Here is a 19,697-nt window from a genome sequence, read left to right on the forward strand (position 1 = left end):
CATTAAACATAGCATAGCGAATGATTAGTAATGCTTGGGGATTAACTTCTCCGCAAATATATTACATACTGGGAAAACGGTCTCAACAGCATTTGCAACACGTAACACGTTTAATAAAGCACACACATACATACAAACAAAAAGCACACGAAAACCACACAGTATTACGAAAAGCACGTGCAGTTGCAACGAAAGCGGAAGCATTGTGTCCTTCGAGTTTACGGGACAAGTTGTGTTTTGTGAATGTTATGTCGAACGACGAGACCCATTGAAATGCACTTCCCAATGTAGTGCTAAAGAAGCTGTTCCATACAACCGCTGCTTGTGTAGTTTAATCCACAACCACGTATTAAGTTTGAAAGATCCTTCATTTTCCAGTTCACCATCACCGACGTCGCACGGCTTTTCCGTAATCTTACAAATCGATGACGCCACCACAGACGAAAAACACCCCACCAGTTGTAAAACTATCGTAGCCCCAAAGAAGTTAGGATGGACAAAACACATGGAACACAGGAAGGAATAAAATAAATCGAACGTACCAGCACATTTTGATCTGGGAGATATTTGCTTTAGCGGACTGACTTGCAAGGAACTGCTGGTTTGGAAGATGGTCCGTTTGCTTATTTGCACGGGGTCAGCAAGCAATAGACGCGAAGAGGTAGATACAGAGGCAATGCCTAGACAGGAAGCGGGTGTGTTTGTGCTTATGTTTGCGACGAGAGGTGCTTGTATCGATGTTCAGGTGAATGGTGAATAGATATCGGGGAGGAATTACTATGCACGCCTCAGGTCGACGATCGGCATACGAAACGGACGCAGTCATGGTCACGATCGCGACGACGACAGGAATGTCTACTTTATCACTTTCCTCGTTTTTCCACAAGCTGCTCTCGACACACACACTGTTCACTGTATCGCCTTGTTTTTCTTTTGGAATGTTTCATGAGATCCTTTGGTGTCGCCATTGTCCACCATGTGTGTTTTGCTTGGCAAGATCTTGGTTACTCCGCTTATCGCTTCGATTTGTCTTGATTGCACTTCGTTTACGACTTAATATAAATGAATCTTAACATTCTTAAAATGTAACAAATTTACACACACGCACACAAGTACACGTACACACTCAAATGGTTTGCTACAGTAAAAGCTTACAATTTTCATCATAATACAAAACACGTTTCTCATCGATCTAGCTCATCTACAACCTTAAGGGAAGGAAGAGGAAATAAAATCAGAAAAAAACTCCAATGGAAAACTGCATGGATTTTGTTCCAAGAGGTGAATGTAGCAGTATCCTTCTCAAAGTGGCTTATTTGTATTTTTGAGAAAAAGAAATCCACAAAACATACGAGCCAATTCAAATTTTATGCGTTCGATTATCCCGGACCTGAACCTCTGAGTACATCGCAAACCGACCGATAGGTGGCGCTAGTTGCATATAGAGGAAACGCTTCAAGGAAACCATCGTTCGTGAATTGCCGTCTTTGAGGGATACGCTACTGTCCACCTCCGTCACGTTGATCTAGCGAAACACGAGCAACATTCTCTTGCACGCCGCTTAAAACACACCTATAAACAGCTTATCGAACTCGGTATCCGCCATCGACAGGTCCTCGGTGGTAAGGTTTAGCTCTTCGACCGTGTTTACCAGCTGTATGCTGGAACGGTTTTCCCACGCGGTACCAACGTGGTTTCCGGTCGCGATCGTAGTAATCAACGATTCCAGCCTCTGTTCGAGTAGCAACGATTCTTTGGGCATCGATTGCGATCGCCGCCGTGGATGCTGATGCTGAGCACATCCGTTAGACGATCCGTGCGTAGGTGTGCTATGTTCCTTCAGCAAACCGTTCTGCCCGTTAACTGTCGTCGACAACCGGTGGCCAATCGATACGTCGTGCGTCTGTGATTCCAGCTCGTGCCCATTGGCCGTTTTGTTTTTCCCGCAACCAAAGTACTTGGCAAAACGATCGTCCACCAAGGCGAACTTTGAGCTACCGTTGGCTTTGCGGTTGAAACTACGCGCAAACAGCGACGTGTTGTTGCTCTGCGAAACGGAACGCTCCAGCGACGAATCCAGCATGTACGATCTCTCCGTATCGCTCGCAATTGGAAGACTTTCGCATTCTCGCTCCGCCAGCACACCATTTCCGATACGGCATGCCGGCGACGGTGGAGTTTCGAACGTGGTTCCGGATGACTTCAGTATCGACGACACATCGAGCGTCATCGAACGCAACCGGTTCCACTGATTTGCCATGCTCGACACCTTCCCTTTCGTCACCACACCGTCCAGCTCGGAGGACACCTCAAGCGGGGCATCCTTTTCCTTGTGCAAGGATTTCGAGCGGTTAGACGTGTTCAGGAAGTTTCGCTTCAGAGCCAACACGGTCGATATGGCACCGCCCTGCGGTGGCCGATCCGTGCCGTTCATGTTCTCAACTCCGCTGTCGTAATTATTCTCCTTGCCCGAGTCCACGTTCGAATCGCTGCCATCGCTTGCGTCCTCACCGTTCACTCCCTGCACGGGACTCTGCACGCCATTGTCCGTGCTGTTGAAGAACTTGGGCGTCGACTGGACGCTCATAAACTTCCGGCGGATGCGGTCCACTTTGGGGACGATATGTTGCAGGTCGGTCTCGCCCTCCGATCCAGTGCCGTTGGCTGATCCGTTCTCTTTGCATTGCTTCTCCAGCTGCAGCTGCTGCTGTTGCTGTACGGAAATGTTATTGTTGCTGTCGTTAAGGAACTTCGGCATCACCAGCTTTCCGATCGTGCGCACCTTTAGCAGCGTTTTCTTGCGCCGGACCACGCCGAGAGGTGTCACCGTTCCGTTGGTGACCGCCGCCACCGTCAGGTCACCGTCCTCGCCACCCCGGACGGTTAGACATCCGCCCGAGAACAGTTTGACCTTCTTCGATACTTGCAGTGTCGAAGGATCTGTGCCGTGTACAACAAAATGCATGCAACCATCGTGGGGGATAGCACCATCGCGGACACACATTCGCACACACCGATAGAGTTTCCCGCAAAACGCCCCGACAATGTACCAACAAGCAGGAGCACACGTAAGTGAGGTCGTAGTGTAAAGTATCGCATTTCCATTTTTGAATTGCACCAAATGGAACATAGTTCAAGTTTTGTTTCAATTTTGATAAGTGCATAAAGTAGTTGTGCAGTTTGTGTGGTTGTTTTGTTTGTTTGTTTTTTTTTGTATGTGTTCATGCGTGTATTTTAATGCGTGCAAACGTGGCAGAAAGAAAAAAAGAAAATAAAACGAACAAAAGGTAATGAAAAATATAATGCTTGTCTTAATATAAATTGCATCCTTAAAGTGACCGGTTCATTTCTTCCTAAATAGCTTATTATCGTTGCATCGTACAACAAACGAATGGAAAGTCTTGAAATGTAAAACAGACCGCTGCGTATATAAGGCATTGGACAAAGGAAAATAAACTGCGGAAAACGTGGAAAAAAAAACGTTCAAATACTGCGCGTTTCTTCAAACGAAGGCACGATTCTTGCCGCACAATGAAACGGATATGAGGTCAATTTCCTACGCAACAGGATTTGATTCTGAGTAGCACTTGATCATGTGTTTGACCCTTTTAAACTCTAGGGCAGGGTTAAAAAAGAACGAGCTATATCTGCTTTTAATCGACATGCAGCAATGCACATGCAAGTTATTGCGATTATCAAATGGTAAAGATGGATCAATGAATTGCGATTAGGATGAGACAGTTTCCAACAAACCAACACGTTCAAAAAATTACGCTAACAAAACATGTCCCATGCGCGGCATCCGTAACGCAAATGAAAGCATAAAAAAATCATCAAACATATCCATGCTGCATCGAATGGGATTGATTGCATTTTAGGGACTCAAACATTCACGGCATCCAAAATGGCAACGAAAAGGGAAAAGCTGTTGCCGCGCTTGTCTTCCATTTTGTTACTGTGACACAGCCATGCATTTCAAATGATAATTAATAAGAGCACCAGAGAGGTAGAGAGAAAAAATAATTCGTTTCTTGATCCTGCATAATGGGGGGGGGGGGGCACACATAAGGAACAGCGAAAGGTAACACAATTTCTTACCAAACTCGGCGCCTGAGTCATCCGAGACGACGTTATTGTTGTTCGTTGGTATCGTGTTCATGACTGTGTGGACCGGTGGGGTGGCGCCGGTACGAAACTGGCCTATGTTTAGGCCGGTGTTAATGGCGTTATTGCTTCGTTCGATGTCGGTTGGCGAGATCGTCTGCGTTGTGAATTGGGCTGCCGAAGAGGATGATGAAGAAGCAAATTAAAAGTGTGTTTTTTGGTGACTGTTGGTGATAAAAAAAAATAAATGACGACACGATGTGAACACTGCTTTGCAGTGTGTGTTTTCCACGTATTTCCACACGAGGCTCGTGCACCAGACGTAGTAGCACAATCCTTTCGGGTGTCTAAACAACCGCAACCAACCAATCGCAGGTGAATTGCTGCCACATCGGGCATAGCCTGCGGTCTGCTGTCCTATGCTGTGCTGTAACCTCCTCCCCCCGGCAATGATGATGAAAAGCGCGGGGGAAAAACGCATGATGTATGTTTTCGCGGGCGCAATATAGCAGACACTTTGAAGCTATTTTTAGCGCGGCAGGCATAGGCAATGAATGAACAAGACATGCAAGACTCGTCGTGCGGCAGTTGGGCGACGGTTTTTCCTGTTTGGCTGGCGACACTTATTTTTTTACTCTTCGTTGGGCGCCAACAAACACCTCCTCGCACACAAAACACACGTCCTCGCGCCCTTTGAACCCACCTTTGGTGTGGTAAAGTTTTGTCCATCAACATCCCACCGAAAAGGCGCAGAGTGCCCGATGGATTAAACGGATAAAAATAACACGCACACACTGCATATATATATATACTCACGGTGATATTTTCTCGCTCCGAAGTGGAGTAAACCCCTCCCGCGCTCTCCAAAGTCCCACACACGTTGCGTTGCCTAGGCTTGACACAGATTTTCCGGGTGCAATTCCCGGGCATCGACATTAAACGCGCGCCCCGTTCTAACTCTTGCTTGGATCCCCGGGATAGGACGCAGTTATGAGTTCTAGCTACCCTTTTGTGGCGGCCTGCCAGAGCCCATGAGGGAAAAACACCCGCTTTTCTTTTTTCTCCCCCTGAATTCACTTACCTCGCTTCGGACGGGGAACGATCGGCCGGCTCAGAGGGTTTTCGTTTTCCTTCAGCTTGCTTTCCAGCTGCGCAAACATGCTCGCCTTCGCCCGGACACTGCTGGATCGTCGCAATAATCCCTTATCAGTGCCGTCCTCACCTCCGCTGCTGCCTCCTCCGCTACTGCTGCGACCAAACCCAACGCAACCACCAAACATGATGTCGTGATCGTCGATCTGATCCGCGGTTCCGAGTCCTGTCGCCGTCGACGCAGATTCCCGATCACTCAGATCACTACTGCTGCCACTGTTTGGCGAGGAGGACGACGAGGACGACGAGGGAGTGCTGCCACCGGGCGAGCTGTGACCTCCGTCTATTGCCTTACCTCCTGCCCGAAGTATATCCCCTTTCTTGCTGTTGCTCGCGCTACTACTGCCGTTGCTACTGCTGCTGCTGCTGCTGCTGCTGTTGCTGCTAGACGGTCTCAACTTGCAACCATGCGCGGACGAGCAGGAAGAGGTGGGTGACAGGAGCACACAACCTCCTTCTAGTCTACCTGGACGGCTTTCCTCGTCGGATTCGTCCTCCACGTGTACCACCAGCAGCTGTTCCTCTGCGAGCAGCGCTTCGTCCGTGTTCAGCTCGTCCTCGTCGTCGTCGATCGTTTTCTTCGAGGGTGACTTTTCGCTATCACTCGTCTTCACTGAAGAGGACAGCACGTAGTCCGTGGTACCGGACAGCTCCTCCGTTCCACCGCGACCACCACCGAACTGTACGCCCGAGTCGGAGCTGAGTGAAGCTAAGTTAAACTCTCCGCTGATGATGGAGTGCGAGTTTGATTCCGCTGTACCGAGTGTCGGTGACAGCAGCTCAAAGGAAGAGGACGATGGCTTTCGATCCTCTAGCAGCTCACCGTTTTGAGGCACACAGCCGGAAGCTGCAAGGCTTTGTGCTTTCGGTTCACTCCGATCGGCTGAATTACTTCGTCGAATCAGCAACTCTAGCGAACTGCGCAGGCAGCTGTGCTCTGGGGCGATTCTTCGCTCCGGTACTATCTCAACCGGGATATTTTCTTTGCTATGCGTTAGCCCACTTTTCACCACACGATCGTTTTCACCACCGAGCTCTTCACGACTGCATTCGGGTGAATCCTTCCGTTTAGGGCCGGATTCTTCGCGTCGATCGACATCACAACCACCGGCGATTGGCTCGGAAGGACACTCGAGAGCTCCCGATCCACTGGGTGATTTGTTTTGCTGCTGCTGGACGCTGTTTGATAATGGATTTGTGAAAGAAAGGCAAGAAAAATCGAACAATTCAGATCACACGCACGCACACACGCTAGCACGGCAAACATAATTCGTTTCGAATAAACTCAGCTCAATCGAAACATCACGCAACACGTCACAAACATTTTCAATTCGAACACTTTGTACAAAGATGCGATGGATAAGGTTACGAAATGCACTTTTGCTTTCCCAACATCCAAAAATGAATATTTAGAATGCAGCAGAACGACACAACAGGCAACTTGGCCGGGGACGTGATACAACAACAAAAAGAAACACAGGAAAAGCGCCCCGTTATCCCCGTTACAAACTCTGAATCTATTTCCTACATCACTGCACGTTTGGTGGGTTGTATTTTTAATCCCCCTTCGAGCGACACCAGGAATCACCAGACGATCACATGGGAGAACTAGCCGCAAACCGCCGAGGACGATATGATCGCCTCGCATGCACACCGAACTAACTCGCTTTTGCCGTTTGGTTTTAAAACCACACCGACTCATGCGCTTCATTCTCATGATGCTGCTCACTCAAAAGGAACATCATATTTACCCCCGAGCAAACAAACAAAAAAAAAGAGCCACAAGGAAACCTTTCGAAACCGAAAACTGCGCCAAACTCAACAAACTCACTTTCTAAATCACCACCAACACTGATCACATTCGCGCGTGGCTAATAAGATCAGCACGCCGCGAAAACGTACTACAGATCGGTGGCTAGTGCGGAATCGAACGATACGATCAAGTGCGAACAGCTAGAGCGCCGCTTATGTCAGTCGAACGGATATAGACATACTGGTGGTACGGACCGTCTTACGACGATGTCATTCTCCCTCGCCAGCACCGCTCAGCCAGTGCGCACCGATGCAACGGACCACGAGCCAGGTTCGGAGAGGGAAAACGTTCCCTATGCCAGCTTGCGGACTTCTCCCAGAAGTTGGAGGACAGGCATACATCATTCCGCTAGTGCGCACTGGCGCGCGAACGCCTGCGCACAAAGGACACTCTGGCCCCGCGACGATACTGCTGGTCATCAGCGCCTTAGAAGTACAGCTCGGCGTGACGTTCGTTTCTAAACCAATAGAACCCCGCCCCGGGACCGAGGACGCTTACTTCATCTCTCACCGGTTGTGCACGAATTAGTATTAGTTATTCTCGAGTTTGGCATTAAAACACGCGCGAAGCTGAGCGAACTATCGAAAAGCCAGCGCATAGCCCGATACTGCGTGGTTTGATTTTCCACCATTCCACAAATTTCACCAGACAAACGCGAATGCGCACGCGTAACTGACTGTTTGACATCTCTAGGGTCGGTGCGGAGAATGGGTTGCAGGGAGCTTGCTGCACGAAAGTCCCTGAAATATGGCTATTTATCCGAGGGGGTTTGTTTTGATTGTACTACCCTTGCGAACGGCGATGGGTATGTGGCCACATGCAAGGCAACAGGGAAAAGGTCAGTCACACAACTCATCTGCACACGGGTTGCACGAACTGGAAATCAAGGTCAACAGATGGTGGAAAACTTTACCGCAACTCGTACACAATGTCTCCTTGTTTGAGAGGGTGTGGAAAATGGGTATAAGATGATTAGATTTAAAAGATATTTAACAAGGGGATAAGCTCTGCTCACTCGTTTAAAACCTCTCGAACGACGTTGAAGACTGTAAAAAATAATAGCTCCCGCCACTCGACATGGAGGGAACTTCGGTTGCCTGATGCACGTTATTAACAGGTGATGTCTTATCACATCTGCCGTAACAAAACGTGCACACTCCTCTTCAAACTGTCGTAAAGATCAATGCCAGTCGTAGCGGCTATTGCATGAAGTACTGGGGTTCCAGCAACCAGTATGACCTGACCTTGGTATTGCTTGGCTATAGCGACTGATTGAAACTCGTTAAGCAAGACAAATTACTCGCTTCTGCTTCGCCTAAGCACCAGCGACATCGAGACTGCACAACAGCCCCGTAGCTACGATCACGCCTCTAATCTTGGTTACGCGACACGAAAGCGCCTTCATGACAGTTGCGAGAAAAATCTATTTTCACGCAACCATGATACGAAGCGGCAAACAAACGCGAACGAAGTGGAGACCTTCCGTTTTCATTTTCCCCCTCAAATGAAGGAGCTCCGTAAGACCGACTCGGGCTCAAAGCGCGTTTTCATCGGCACAGCATTAGTGCCAAGGGTAGTAAGGCACGATCAAAGCCGCGCGCAATCGTCATCGTACTATCACCAAAAGAAAAAAACGATACACAAAGAAGCCGAAGGCGACTTTCCGACGAGTTAGGTAGACAATTGATGTGTATAGATGAAGTGAATCGGGATCATCCGTTCAACAAACAACACTAAACGGCACATACTCATCTCCGGAAGCGAGCATGCTGGATCTGAACGAGAACTTGATTTGTTTCACTCGCGGAAAAATGCACCGACTGCACCGAAGGAATTTTCGTTGTATCGAGGAAATAATCACAGGATCCCACCGCCGGATGAGTCAGAGTACATAAAATGTGACCCAAACGAAAACGACACGCACGACGACCTGCTAGTAGCGCCAACACCTTGCAACTACCACTCGGACCCATTACACCGGCTGCATTTTGCAATTGCAGCTGCTACACACAGACACAGCGAAAGGAGAGGGAAAAGAGTGAAAAACAAAACTGCAGTCTGAACGCTTTTTGGCAATCTTTGCCAAGCATCTCCTATATAATCTCGAAAAAACATACTATCTACGTCACCCACGCGCTTGTTTCGTGCGAAAGACTTTAGGGTGTTTGGTGGGAGGGAAAATAAACCCACCAGACTCGTGTCACATTCGTGCGTTGCATTCAAGTGTTCCGTTTTGTTTTCTATCGTCCTCGAGCTGCGTCCACTGACCGGAGCAACGGAGTTTTCTGTTCACTCCAATGAAAAGCACACGCAAAAATTGAATGGAAAGGTTCCAAAAATATAGCAAACATAAAATGAAATAAAATTAAGCAGTATCCTATATCTTCTTCTGCATGGAAGATCGCGCGAGTGAGTAAACGAACGGGATCCGGGTTCACGTTGGCGTACAAAAACCGAACGCTTGCAGCCACACCAGCTTTCCCGACTGCAACACCAACAAACCATCGACAGCCGGGAATGCGGACCATATCAAAACACGGCAGTAATAACGACAGCAAGAGCAAGGATCCAAAAATAAGCTGCAACAACCATTCGCTTTTGGGGTCGGTACGGAAATAGAATACGCACACTCGGCCCAAAAATGGGAGTTCAACGGAAAACCAATTTCATGGATAGTATGCGCGGAAGTATACCGAGTTGAAGATCGCAGAGCTGCGTTCATACCAATGGAGAGTCACTCTACGCCATGGTGTGTTTGAAAATTCAATGCAACATCAACCAGTCGACGAACACAACATGTAAAAATGGAATTCGAATCCTTCGGTACTAGGCTAATTAATCGAATTTAAAATATCCAATTTTTAGAAGCATTTCCAACTATACGCAATAACAAACAGTTTAGTTTTAGTGCCAAATGTGCCCAAGATTTTAGACCATCATTCCATCTATACTTCAAAGTGTGTCTCGGATAAATTAACAGCGCCATCTGTTGGTCGGACTAACAAACAATGTCGTTGGTATTTTGAACTTTCCAACAATTTTGTACAAATGCTACACAATTCCGTCGTGCTAGAACCTGTAATCGATTTTTATTTTTGTGTATTTTCCTTATCTAGTGCATTACTCACCTATTGATCTCTGTTGATGTCACAGGTTGCGTTTTGTAGCGGAATGACTCTCGTCTAGTGAATGCGGAAGATGAGGAACTAGAGGCCGACGAACCGGGTTGCTTGGAAGCAGAGCATGAGCCCGACCCTGGTTGATTTCCACTGCCATTGGATAAGAATTTCTCCATATTTCGTATTCTCTCTGCTACCGAAATGATCGGTTTTTCGATGTTAGTAATCTGTGGTACGATCGACGAAGCGCCCACCGAATCCGGATGCTCCAAAGAACGACTATGAACCAACGACATAGTACCAGAAGCCATATCGGAAGAACTAGTACTTCCAATGCTTCCCATCATTATATCAATACTACCACCAGATTGCTCAACGTAACAGCGTGTTCGCTTCGCAGGTGAATCGATTTTCAAAATTGATCGTTTCATTTCCTCGGAATCGGAGTTTTCTTCACGAGAGCTCTTGCGTGAACTCTTTAAAATCGGTCGAATCTCTTCGTTCTCCGAGGAATACTTCTTCTTCAGTATCGGTTTCGGTGTCATCGGTGCCTGGTGGTCCGTTTTCAGGATTGGTTTAATATCGTAAGCGCTAGTTTCATCTTCGTCCACCAGCAACATGTCCTGGCAAATTTCAGCCGCCGCCAGTATGACAGCTTGTGAGATTGATACGTGCTTCGGTTGCTCACTTGGCGTGGACGTAGACGAGCTATCGTTCTTTTTCTTAAGAATGCCATGCGAAATGTTTCCATTCGCAGTTCCGGTACCAACGCCACCAACTAAAGAGTTTCGGCTGGTTCCCCCACTAGCGGATACGTCCTCACGTGATTCGTAGCTTTTTTGCTTAAGGATTCCGTGTGCCTGCTGCTGATTCGAACTAGCACCATCTTCGAAACTATTGCGACGCGTATGTTTTACTAGAATAGAACGATCGTCTGGCGAATGGCTGCGGCTATAGCGACTTTCATCCAGCGAGCAACGTTTCTTCAGTATTCCTTGCTTTCGGTTGGATCGGATGGGTGTATCCACAACGCTTGGCGAAAACGTCACGGGAGACGCATTACTAGACGCGGAACTGGCTGCCGCTGACGATTCGACCGTTTTACGCTTCAGTATCGACACTATATGATTGACGGAAGTGCCGGAAGCCGCTCCAGCAGAGGACGAAGTACATCCACCTAGCACAGCACTGCTCTCGTCCATGCTTTTCGCCCGCGAGATCGAGGACGAGGACGTGCAGAGTTTGCCCACGCTCAGCGGAGATAAACTTTTCCGTTCGAAGTGCTCCACCGAGCTCATCTTGACCAGCTTTTTCTTTTTCTCCAGGTAACCTCCACTGGACGGTCTCGACGGAAGCCGCTCGTTGAAACCTTCCTCATCGTCGTTATCACGCAGCACAATAATATCAGTTTCGTCCAACGATTGAATTAGTTGGCTCTTGGGGCTGTTCTCGATGACGACAAACTCATCGTTGAACTGATTGTCGAACAGGATTCGATTGGCAGGGCGCATCTCCTCCCTGTGAAGGTGATGATGATGCAAATCGTCTTCCTCTCCAACTTCGACCACTGCCACGTAACCTCTTGACGGTGCTTCGATAATCAATTCATCGCCATCGTCATCTTCAGTATCATGATCATCGTGGTTGTCGACACCACCAGCGGCATTGCACAGCCCAGAAGGACCTGCTTCCATTTCCGGTTGCTCATCCACTTCCATAGCGTACTCCTGTCGTTCCATGACCAATGGCACTTGCGGCTCCATCTCCTGTCCATTATTATCATCTTCCGTCCCTTGATCTGCCCCACAACCAATATCAGCGATCGCTAAACCATCCATAATATCACTAATTGCGGCGATCTCTAATGTGGGTGATTTTAAAATTTGACTAAATTTAGAATATTGCCCAATCGACGACGAATGCTCTTCCGATATCTCATCAGCTTCGTCCATCACGCTAGGTACAACTTCTAATTCCGGTTTATCGCGTGATGCATTATCGCAATCAATTCCAGCTGCATCTGGTTTTGCAACCATGCTTTGCTTTTCAACATCAACGACAGGAGATTTCTCCGGCTGTAACGACAATTCTGGCTCCTTCTCGAACTCCAGTGTAGCAACAGCTGTCTTTGGTTCATCAGAGGCACTAACTGATTCGGTGACGATTTTCAGAAGCCGATTTGTTCTCGACGGTGAGATAACCAGCTCCCGTCGTGCCTGTTCCATGTGGAACGAAAGCGGAGGACTACGCCTCTGTGAACATACCGTCGGACTGTTGTTGGCAGTACCATTAGCACTTGAACCCGCCGATAATCGCGAGCAGATGCGTACAGGCGATGAACCAGCCTTAGAGACCGTTTCCGGTGATGCGATGCCATGCTTCGGACTCGAGCGGGTCGACGAACACGATGGTCGCGGCGAATTGGTAGGTGATTTTTCCGACGAGGATGATGATTTAAGGGGTGATGAACGGTTGCTGGACGAGTGCATGTCCGGGCTGCTGTGGGGCATCTTCAAGCGGCGTTGATACCGGCTGGTGGAACTTGAGTTCGTTGCAGATCCTACAATCATCGATACATTATATTAATTTCTTAAAATATTTTATATGGTCAAACAAAAGGGCACGTTACTAAATCACGATCTACTGATGTACTAAGGGATGCTTCTAACAGATTACGAATTTTGACTACAACATTTTTGTGCTTGGTAGTGTCACTAGTGTAAAATTATGGTTTTGTTTTTGATTTTATTATCTGCTGTTGGTCCTAAAAACGTAGCAAATATGTACAAAAACAAATTGATATCTGCCAAAAAATAATCAGTTTGAAAAGCATGCCGAAAATATAAACTGGTTGCAAAAAAAAAAAATTGAATATATATTTCAAAAACAAAATCTGCACAAAACGATGCGATATTAAAACGGTACAAGAAATCAAACAATAATTGCTCTCTGTTCACAGATTAGTAACAGTTACATCACACACGTTGCGAAAAGCAATTTTACGCCGAAATACAAAGACGAGAGGGAAATTTGCTACCAAAACACGTTTCCTTTATCCTCCTATTAGGAGAATCCACACAAACGCCAGACACATCCGCCACACAATCACCAACCGCTTGGCGGTGCTTGGCAGGGGTTTCACATAGAAGAAATGCTTCCCGCTGAAGCCGAACTTACTTGTGCCACCGGTCGTTTCTTCTGTCTGCGAGCGATTGAGAAAAGATTTACGTTTCGCCGATTTGTCCTTCGGCGGCTCTGCTAGGTGTCCTTTTACAGGACTTAGCCCATTAATATCCCGCGGTAGGGTGGCTGCATCCGGTCGCGTTGCGTGTGCTCTTTTCATGGTGGACGTTCTAAGGCGAGGCGTTCCGATGCCTTCGGCTGCCGGACCATCTTGCGAGCTGACAATCGTGCTCGGTTTAGTTAAGCCAGGAGACGGCATCTTCGAAATAAGCTTTGAGGGAAGTTCAAAAAAACCTTCCCGCTGAAGTCCAACGGTAACGGGTACATGTTTGTCCACTGCACTTGCACATAGGTTCAGTGATTGCATGCGATCAACCAGCGACTTTTCCACGTCACTATCGGTGGGATCCACAGGGACCACGTTGGTGCGATGCTTCGTAAGGATGCCACGCTTCACAGGGACGGCAGGAGGTTGATCAATCGCTTTGGCCACACGCTCGCTTTTAATCGTTTCAGTCGTGGTCTTCAGTCTCTGTTTCATGTTAACGGCAATGGTCGGCACCATACGTTTGCCATTCTCGGCTGCTGCGGGCAAAGTGTCCCCTCCAGTGCCGGGAAGAACTTTTCTCGCCACAGGTTCCCGTTTTGGCATCGAGGACAATAACTTGCTATTCCTGATCGTTACCGCCTGCGGTCCATTGCTGGTGGAATGTTTCGTTAATGTTGTTCGTGCGGATGTTGTCTCTGCTCGTGGAGCTACTGGGACAGCAGATGCTCCGGACACCGGAACCCGATGGAACACGGCACGCTGGGATCGCTCTATTGCCTGCGGCCGTTGGTGCTCTTCTCCAGGCGCCCCGATCACGGAAGGATTTATCGGTACTGCGGTAGTTTTCACGTTGCTCAATGATGGTGATCGTTCCTTGTCTGTGACCACCGTGAACGGATTTCGAGCGCATTGGAAGGAGGTGTGTGTAAGGGTGTGTGTATATGGTTATATTACACAAACGCATTACAAACGTGTCGTACAACGGAGAGAAAAAGTCAGATTCAACCAACAGAGAGAAGCCACAAAACAAATAGTAGTCCAATTGGTGTCCATCAGGGCGCGGGGGTAGTTTTTTTTAATAGTTTTTGTTTGTGTCATTGATTCGTTGATTCACATTGAATACCAATCGGTTGCCGTTTATTGTGTTTTAGCGGAAGAGTCACGGTAATTTTAAACAAAGTTGGCAAAGATGAAACCGAAGAAAAGAATATAGTAATAAAACGAACAAACGTTATTAGTTGGTGTGTGTCGGTGGTGTGAATACTTTGGTGTAGATTGATGTACAATAAAAAGGATATCAAGAAATAGAATAACTAACTAACGATGACAGAATATGGAAACAGTTTGAAAATAGATAAATATATACAAGAAAACTACTATGTAACACTACACATTTGGAAGATGCAACGAGACGAAAGTTTAGCAACATGTATCTACAGAAATGCAGTTTTAAGGTTTTATAAAAAGAAAATATTTACAGAAAGGAAATAGAAAGATACAATCGAAACTATTGCCAATGGTCTTTGAAAGAAATCTTTGTTCTTCGCAAATATTTACAAGAAACAAATAATACATAGTGGGTGGGTGTGGGTGTATTATAGAATTTGAAAAGCGTTAATTTGTATCCAAACATAAGCCAAATAAGCAGCCTAACAAGGCGTCAATACGCATTTCTCATCATATGGTATCCCTAAACAAGAACAATTACTAAAATGAGTAATTTTAAAAACAGATACTCATAACATCTCATCACAAATAATGAAAAACAAACATCGATCATATCACTGCTGATTGGAGATCGTACAATTAAACGAATCATATGGGGCCAAACATCACGAAAAACGTCAGTTCAGAAAACCTTTCGGAACATTTTCCAAAACGGTTCCCACCATTATCGGTCGCATTTGAATTGCTTTCCATTTCGACGGTGCGCCGTCTCAAGCCAGCGCCGCCGAAGTTTCGAAGTCGTAAATGAATAACAAAAGAAAACAGGTGAGAGTAATCTTTTCGGTTGTGTGAAAATGCCACCGCCGGTTGCTACCGATCGTAAAGCCGGACATAGGGTGGCGAAGTATCGTAACCGTGGTTTAATGAGTCTCGCTTTAGCCTTAATTGTAAGACCCAGCAATTGGCACACTTCATTTGGTAGTTTAATTTAATTACTCCTTTTCGAATGGGAACATTGAACGAGAAGTGTGTGAAAGTTTGCTTGGTGCTTTTGCACCCAAACGGTTCCTGGAAGTATTGACGAAGAGTTTACTCAAATTTAAGACACTGAAGATCGCGCCTTACGTGCTTATCAGAAGCATGCATCGATTGGTTATTAAATGCTTCGTTTACGTCTCGCTTCCGGTTACTTTGTTTAGCAGGGGTGAAGCGATAGCAAAAAGCGATGGTTAGCATCGAACATTACAAAAAGAATGCTTAACACACGTTAGGTAGTTTCAAAGTGATGATAAAACGTGACTAGGTGAATCAGCAGTTTGCTGTGCCGATAAAAATGAAACCATAACAAAAATATTATAACGTGATCGTCACAATGCAGCTTTAACAAATAAATCCATTCATACAAGCATTATTGCTAAAGAAAATGCTAGAAAGAATGATAACACATGACTGATGGTACGTATTTGGTGATAATTCAACACTAGCTACAATTTCCTACGTCGATTGTCGATGAAGTGATAGTGAGTGAGTATACTAAAATGATGAGATTAGATCACTAGTGAATCGGTAAGGCCTACAATGATGTCAATAAGATAACTATAACAACATGAGAAGGATAAAGCCGTTGGATACCTATTCAACACTCTAATCTATCTCTCTAATTCACCTCTACCATCTACTCCAATCCTTCGAATTCGAATGGTCGATCACTTACCGTGAGCAGCTGCGGCACGCAAACGCGAGGATCGAGTCGTTCGAATTTGCTTCGTGGCTGTAGAACCCACATGGTTTGGTGACACGGGGGCTACCTTAGTAGTGCTGCTACTCTTCTCATCACCTGAACGACTGGCCGCCGGGTTGTTACCCGAGCTTGCACTACGTTCTCGAGCGCCACTGGCGACCGATCGCGTGGACACCTGTTTGGCCAATCCCACGCCAATACCACTGCTGCCGGATGAAGGAGCTTTCGTTGAGGACGTAAGACCGACCGATTGAGGACGTTTAATGCTGGAGCCGGTCGACTTGGATGAAGGTGGTAACAATGAATGCTGCTGTTTGCTAAGAATTGCACTTGATGGAAGAGTATTCGGTGTTCTAGATGATGATCTGTGAACGAAAGCAAAGTTTTCTAATCAGTACAACGGTAGCGCGTGACTCGGATTCATTTTGCCCACGGATGGGGCAGATACCTTTTGCTAGGTTCCAGTCTTTCATTTTCGTTCTCGTGGACATTGTTTCTTAAGTAGATGGCTTTACGTCTATCGGCTTTGTATTTCGCTATCCTATCTATATCCTTGGCGGCGTATGCCGGATCAACCAGCACCGGCGCTACACAGGCACTGCTACTGCTGCCGGTGTCCGAGCCCGAGTTCGCCACACCCGGTACAATGTTTTCCTTGCGCGACCGAGCGCCGACTACGAGCGAGGCGGATTGACTACCGGAAGGCGGTGGCCGGACCGGATGGGTCCTGGCCGCACCGTGACTAGATGGCGCGCTCGCGGACGCCTTCGCCGCGATCGTGCGAGAGCTCTGCTGCTGCTGGTTCATGATGTGCGCTGCTGCCCTTTCCGCTTCCTTCTCTTGACATATTATGTTCAGCAGTCGGCTGACCGGGGTCGATTCTGGCCCAAAAAAGTCCGATATGGTTTTGGAGCGCGTCTTGACGAAGGCTTCATGCCTTCGCGACCCGTGGTGGCGACGCCTAGATACTTGCTGCTGCTGTTGATGCCCGTTTAGAATCGATGCTGAGGCAAATGTCGTGCAGCTTGTTGCGGTGGAGGGCGAATAGCTCGAGCCAACGTTTACCGATGGTGGCGAGCCAAGGGAACGCTGGGTTACCAGAGGACGCTTCGGATACGACACCGGCGGATGTCGCTGAATGCGCCGGAAGTTGACGGCACTAAATTTGGGTGCCGCCTGCGGCGTAGTTGCTGGAGGTTGAGACGCTTGATTCGATGACGGATATTCTCGCCCTAGCGGGCTGCTGGCAGTAGCGATGTAGAGATCACAATGTTTCGAAATGTTTCGCCCCTGGCAATCTTGCTTCTCTTGCTGTTGCTGCTCTGCACGTATCACCTGCAGGATCGCGTGCAAACCGGAGCATTCGTTGGACGATCGAGCTGGCTGATGTGCAAGCGTGCTGCTTTTGGTAGTAACGTAAAACTCCTTCTCTTCTGCTGGTGCACGATAGAGTTGCGCTTCGTACACTTGCTGAGACGGCACGGGTTGCTGATACTGGATGTGTTGTGGATGTGCGTAATGCAGCAGCTCCGGTTGCTCCTGATACGAAAGCGCAGGTGGCTGATGAGATGGTGCAGGATACGGATGATGCTGTAGCTGATAACTAGACTCTGGTTGCTGTTGGCAGCTCAGTTTGGCAGTGGCGGATGAGAGCTTCTTCTCCAACTCTTGAATAGCACTGTTCACGAACGGTTTGTTTTCTGTAACACGAAACAAGCATAGATGGAATTAGAATTTTAACGGTCTCAACACGTCGGATCCGTAATTTGTTATACAATAGATGAAACGTAACGTCGCAACCTACTGCGACAGTTCGTCCAAAATGTCCGTTAGCGAATACGTTAGCAATAGGAATAAATGTCATTCAGGTTTGATCACAGCAGCCTTTGACATTAAAGGACATCAATCGGTAGACCAAAAAGCCACAGTTGATTTCCGTAAAAATTGTAAACAGTATATTTTTATTTCATCCTATAGTTGTTTCTAAATCCATTCCCGTCGCTATGGATTCCAAGTTATCCCCACCCGATGCCGTTTCGATTGTACCGTCTTCTAGCAGCTGTTGTGCATGTAATAACTCCAGTGAAGAATCGTTCTATTCCACTACCGAGTACACCCTGGAGCCACATGAACTTCGTCCTGAATCTGCGCTCCAGTGTTTCGATCATACGCTTGGTGTTATCTGGCACTGTTTCGATGTGTTTCGGCAGCAGTTTTTCACCGTTTCACCCGAGAGCATCCAATGGGCACTAGACTTTCTTGAAGCATCCTCCTGCAGCTCGTCAGATGAGCTTCGCTTTGTTATGGCGTACCTGCGTTGTGTTCAGGCACTGGTGCAGCTTGTCATAGGTAAATCTAGCTTAGACGAGATCGCCACAGCTCCAGCTGAGATTTGCACTACGAATTTAATGGCGTCCCACCCGAGCATTCATGAAAGTTCTTCGGAATGCGCACAAAAGGAAGCATCGATTCGGAGTGATCAAGATCAAGAGGATCTACCAGAAAACCTCATCGATGAGCTACTTCGTTTGTATACGCTTCTTGCGCAGTACAAAGCGGATCTGCAACATCAACGGAAAAACCCTATCGGACTCGATCAGCTACAGGACCTGGAAGAGCTGCTGCAGGACATCAACGAAAGCTTTTACACAACCGAGATAACCGACATGGGACAAGAAGTTCGGTGAGCAACGGTTTAGAATGTGTGCCATTTCGGCCACACGACCAATGGCCGTTAGGTAAATCACATATCTCGTTAGCGACAGCGCATCTAGGCCATCAACTTCCACTTCTACAAACTGCTTCCTGTGTCCAGGCCCTAGCAAATAGGTTGTAAATCTTAATGACTCCGAGAAGCGCACCTAGCACCACTGGTTGGAGCTAATGTTTTTTCTTTTTTTACACGTTGGCAACACGACCGGGCAATAAACGCACGGCCACGCCGGAAACTGCATTCTTCGCGTCGCGTATTTCATGAGCGATCGGTGCAGCCCAGTAGTTAGTTGAGTGCAAAACGAAAAAAAAAATAAAAGTAAAACGACAACTAGCAACCCTGAGCCGTTGCAATAAAATGGCACACACCGTGGCCCTGCGTTGCATGGGGCGTATGGGAACTGGATTCGCGGTGCCGCGTAGGTGTTTACCGCACACATTAACATCGCGGCATCGATCGGTTCCCTTCAGCCGTTTGGGGCCATCCAGTGGCCGCAGTAGACGCTCTACCCTTAGCGAACCGAGGACCTTCACTTCCCATCCGCACAGACGGCAGCCGGCGTGTCAGGGCTAACGGCGGTGTCTAACGACCGAGCGGCCCAGGTTTGGTTCTCGACGACCGCCCGAAAGAGGTCGCCCGGGTTTCGATGGTTCAGA

The 19,697-nt window shown here is 47.5% G+C and overlaps 1 protein-coding gene across 1 annotated transcript in view; it reads right to left on the minus strand.

Moving 5' to 3' along the window:
- LOC128724603 (uncharacterized) overlaps positions 1-19,697 on the minus strand; it is a 152,534-nt gene that overhangs the window by 39,915 nt on the left and 92,922 nt on the right. The window contains exons 3-10 of the mRNA XM_053818326.1: positions 16,777-18,028; positions 16,302-16,693; positions 13,366-14,298; positions 10,198-12,748; positions 5,186-6,435; positions 4,099-4,278; positions 2,783-2,940; positions 1,573-2,713 (exon numbers count right to left, since the gene is read on the minus strand). Coding sequence (XP_053674301.1) covers positions 1,573-2,713; positions 2,783-2,940; positions 4,099-4,278; positions 5,186-6,435; positions 10,198-12,748; positions 13,366-14,298; positions 16,302-16,693; positions 16,777-18,028 — 7,857 coding nt within the window. The remainder of the gene's footprint in view (positions 1-1,572; positions 2,714-2,782; positions 2,941-4,098; positions 4,279-5,185; positions 6,436-10,197; positions 12,749-13,365; positions 14,299-16,301; positions 16,694-16,776; positions 18,029-19,697) is intronic.

This window comes from Anopheles nili, chromosome 3 (assembly GCF_943737925.1).
Source record: "Anopheles nili chromosome 3, idAnoNiliSN_F5_01, whole genome shotgun sequence".
NCBI classification, from domain to species: Eukaryota; Metazoa; Arthropoda; class Insecta; order Diptera; family Culicidae; genus Anopheles; species Anopheles nili.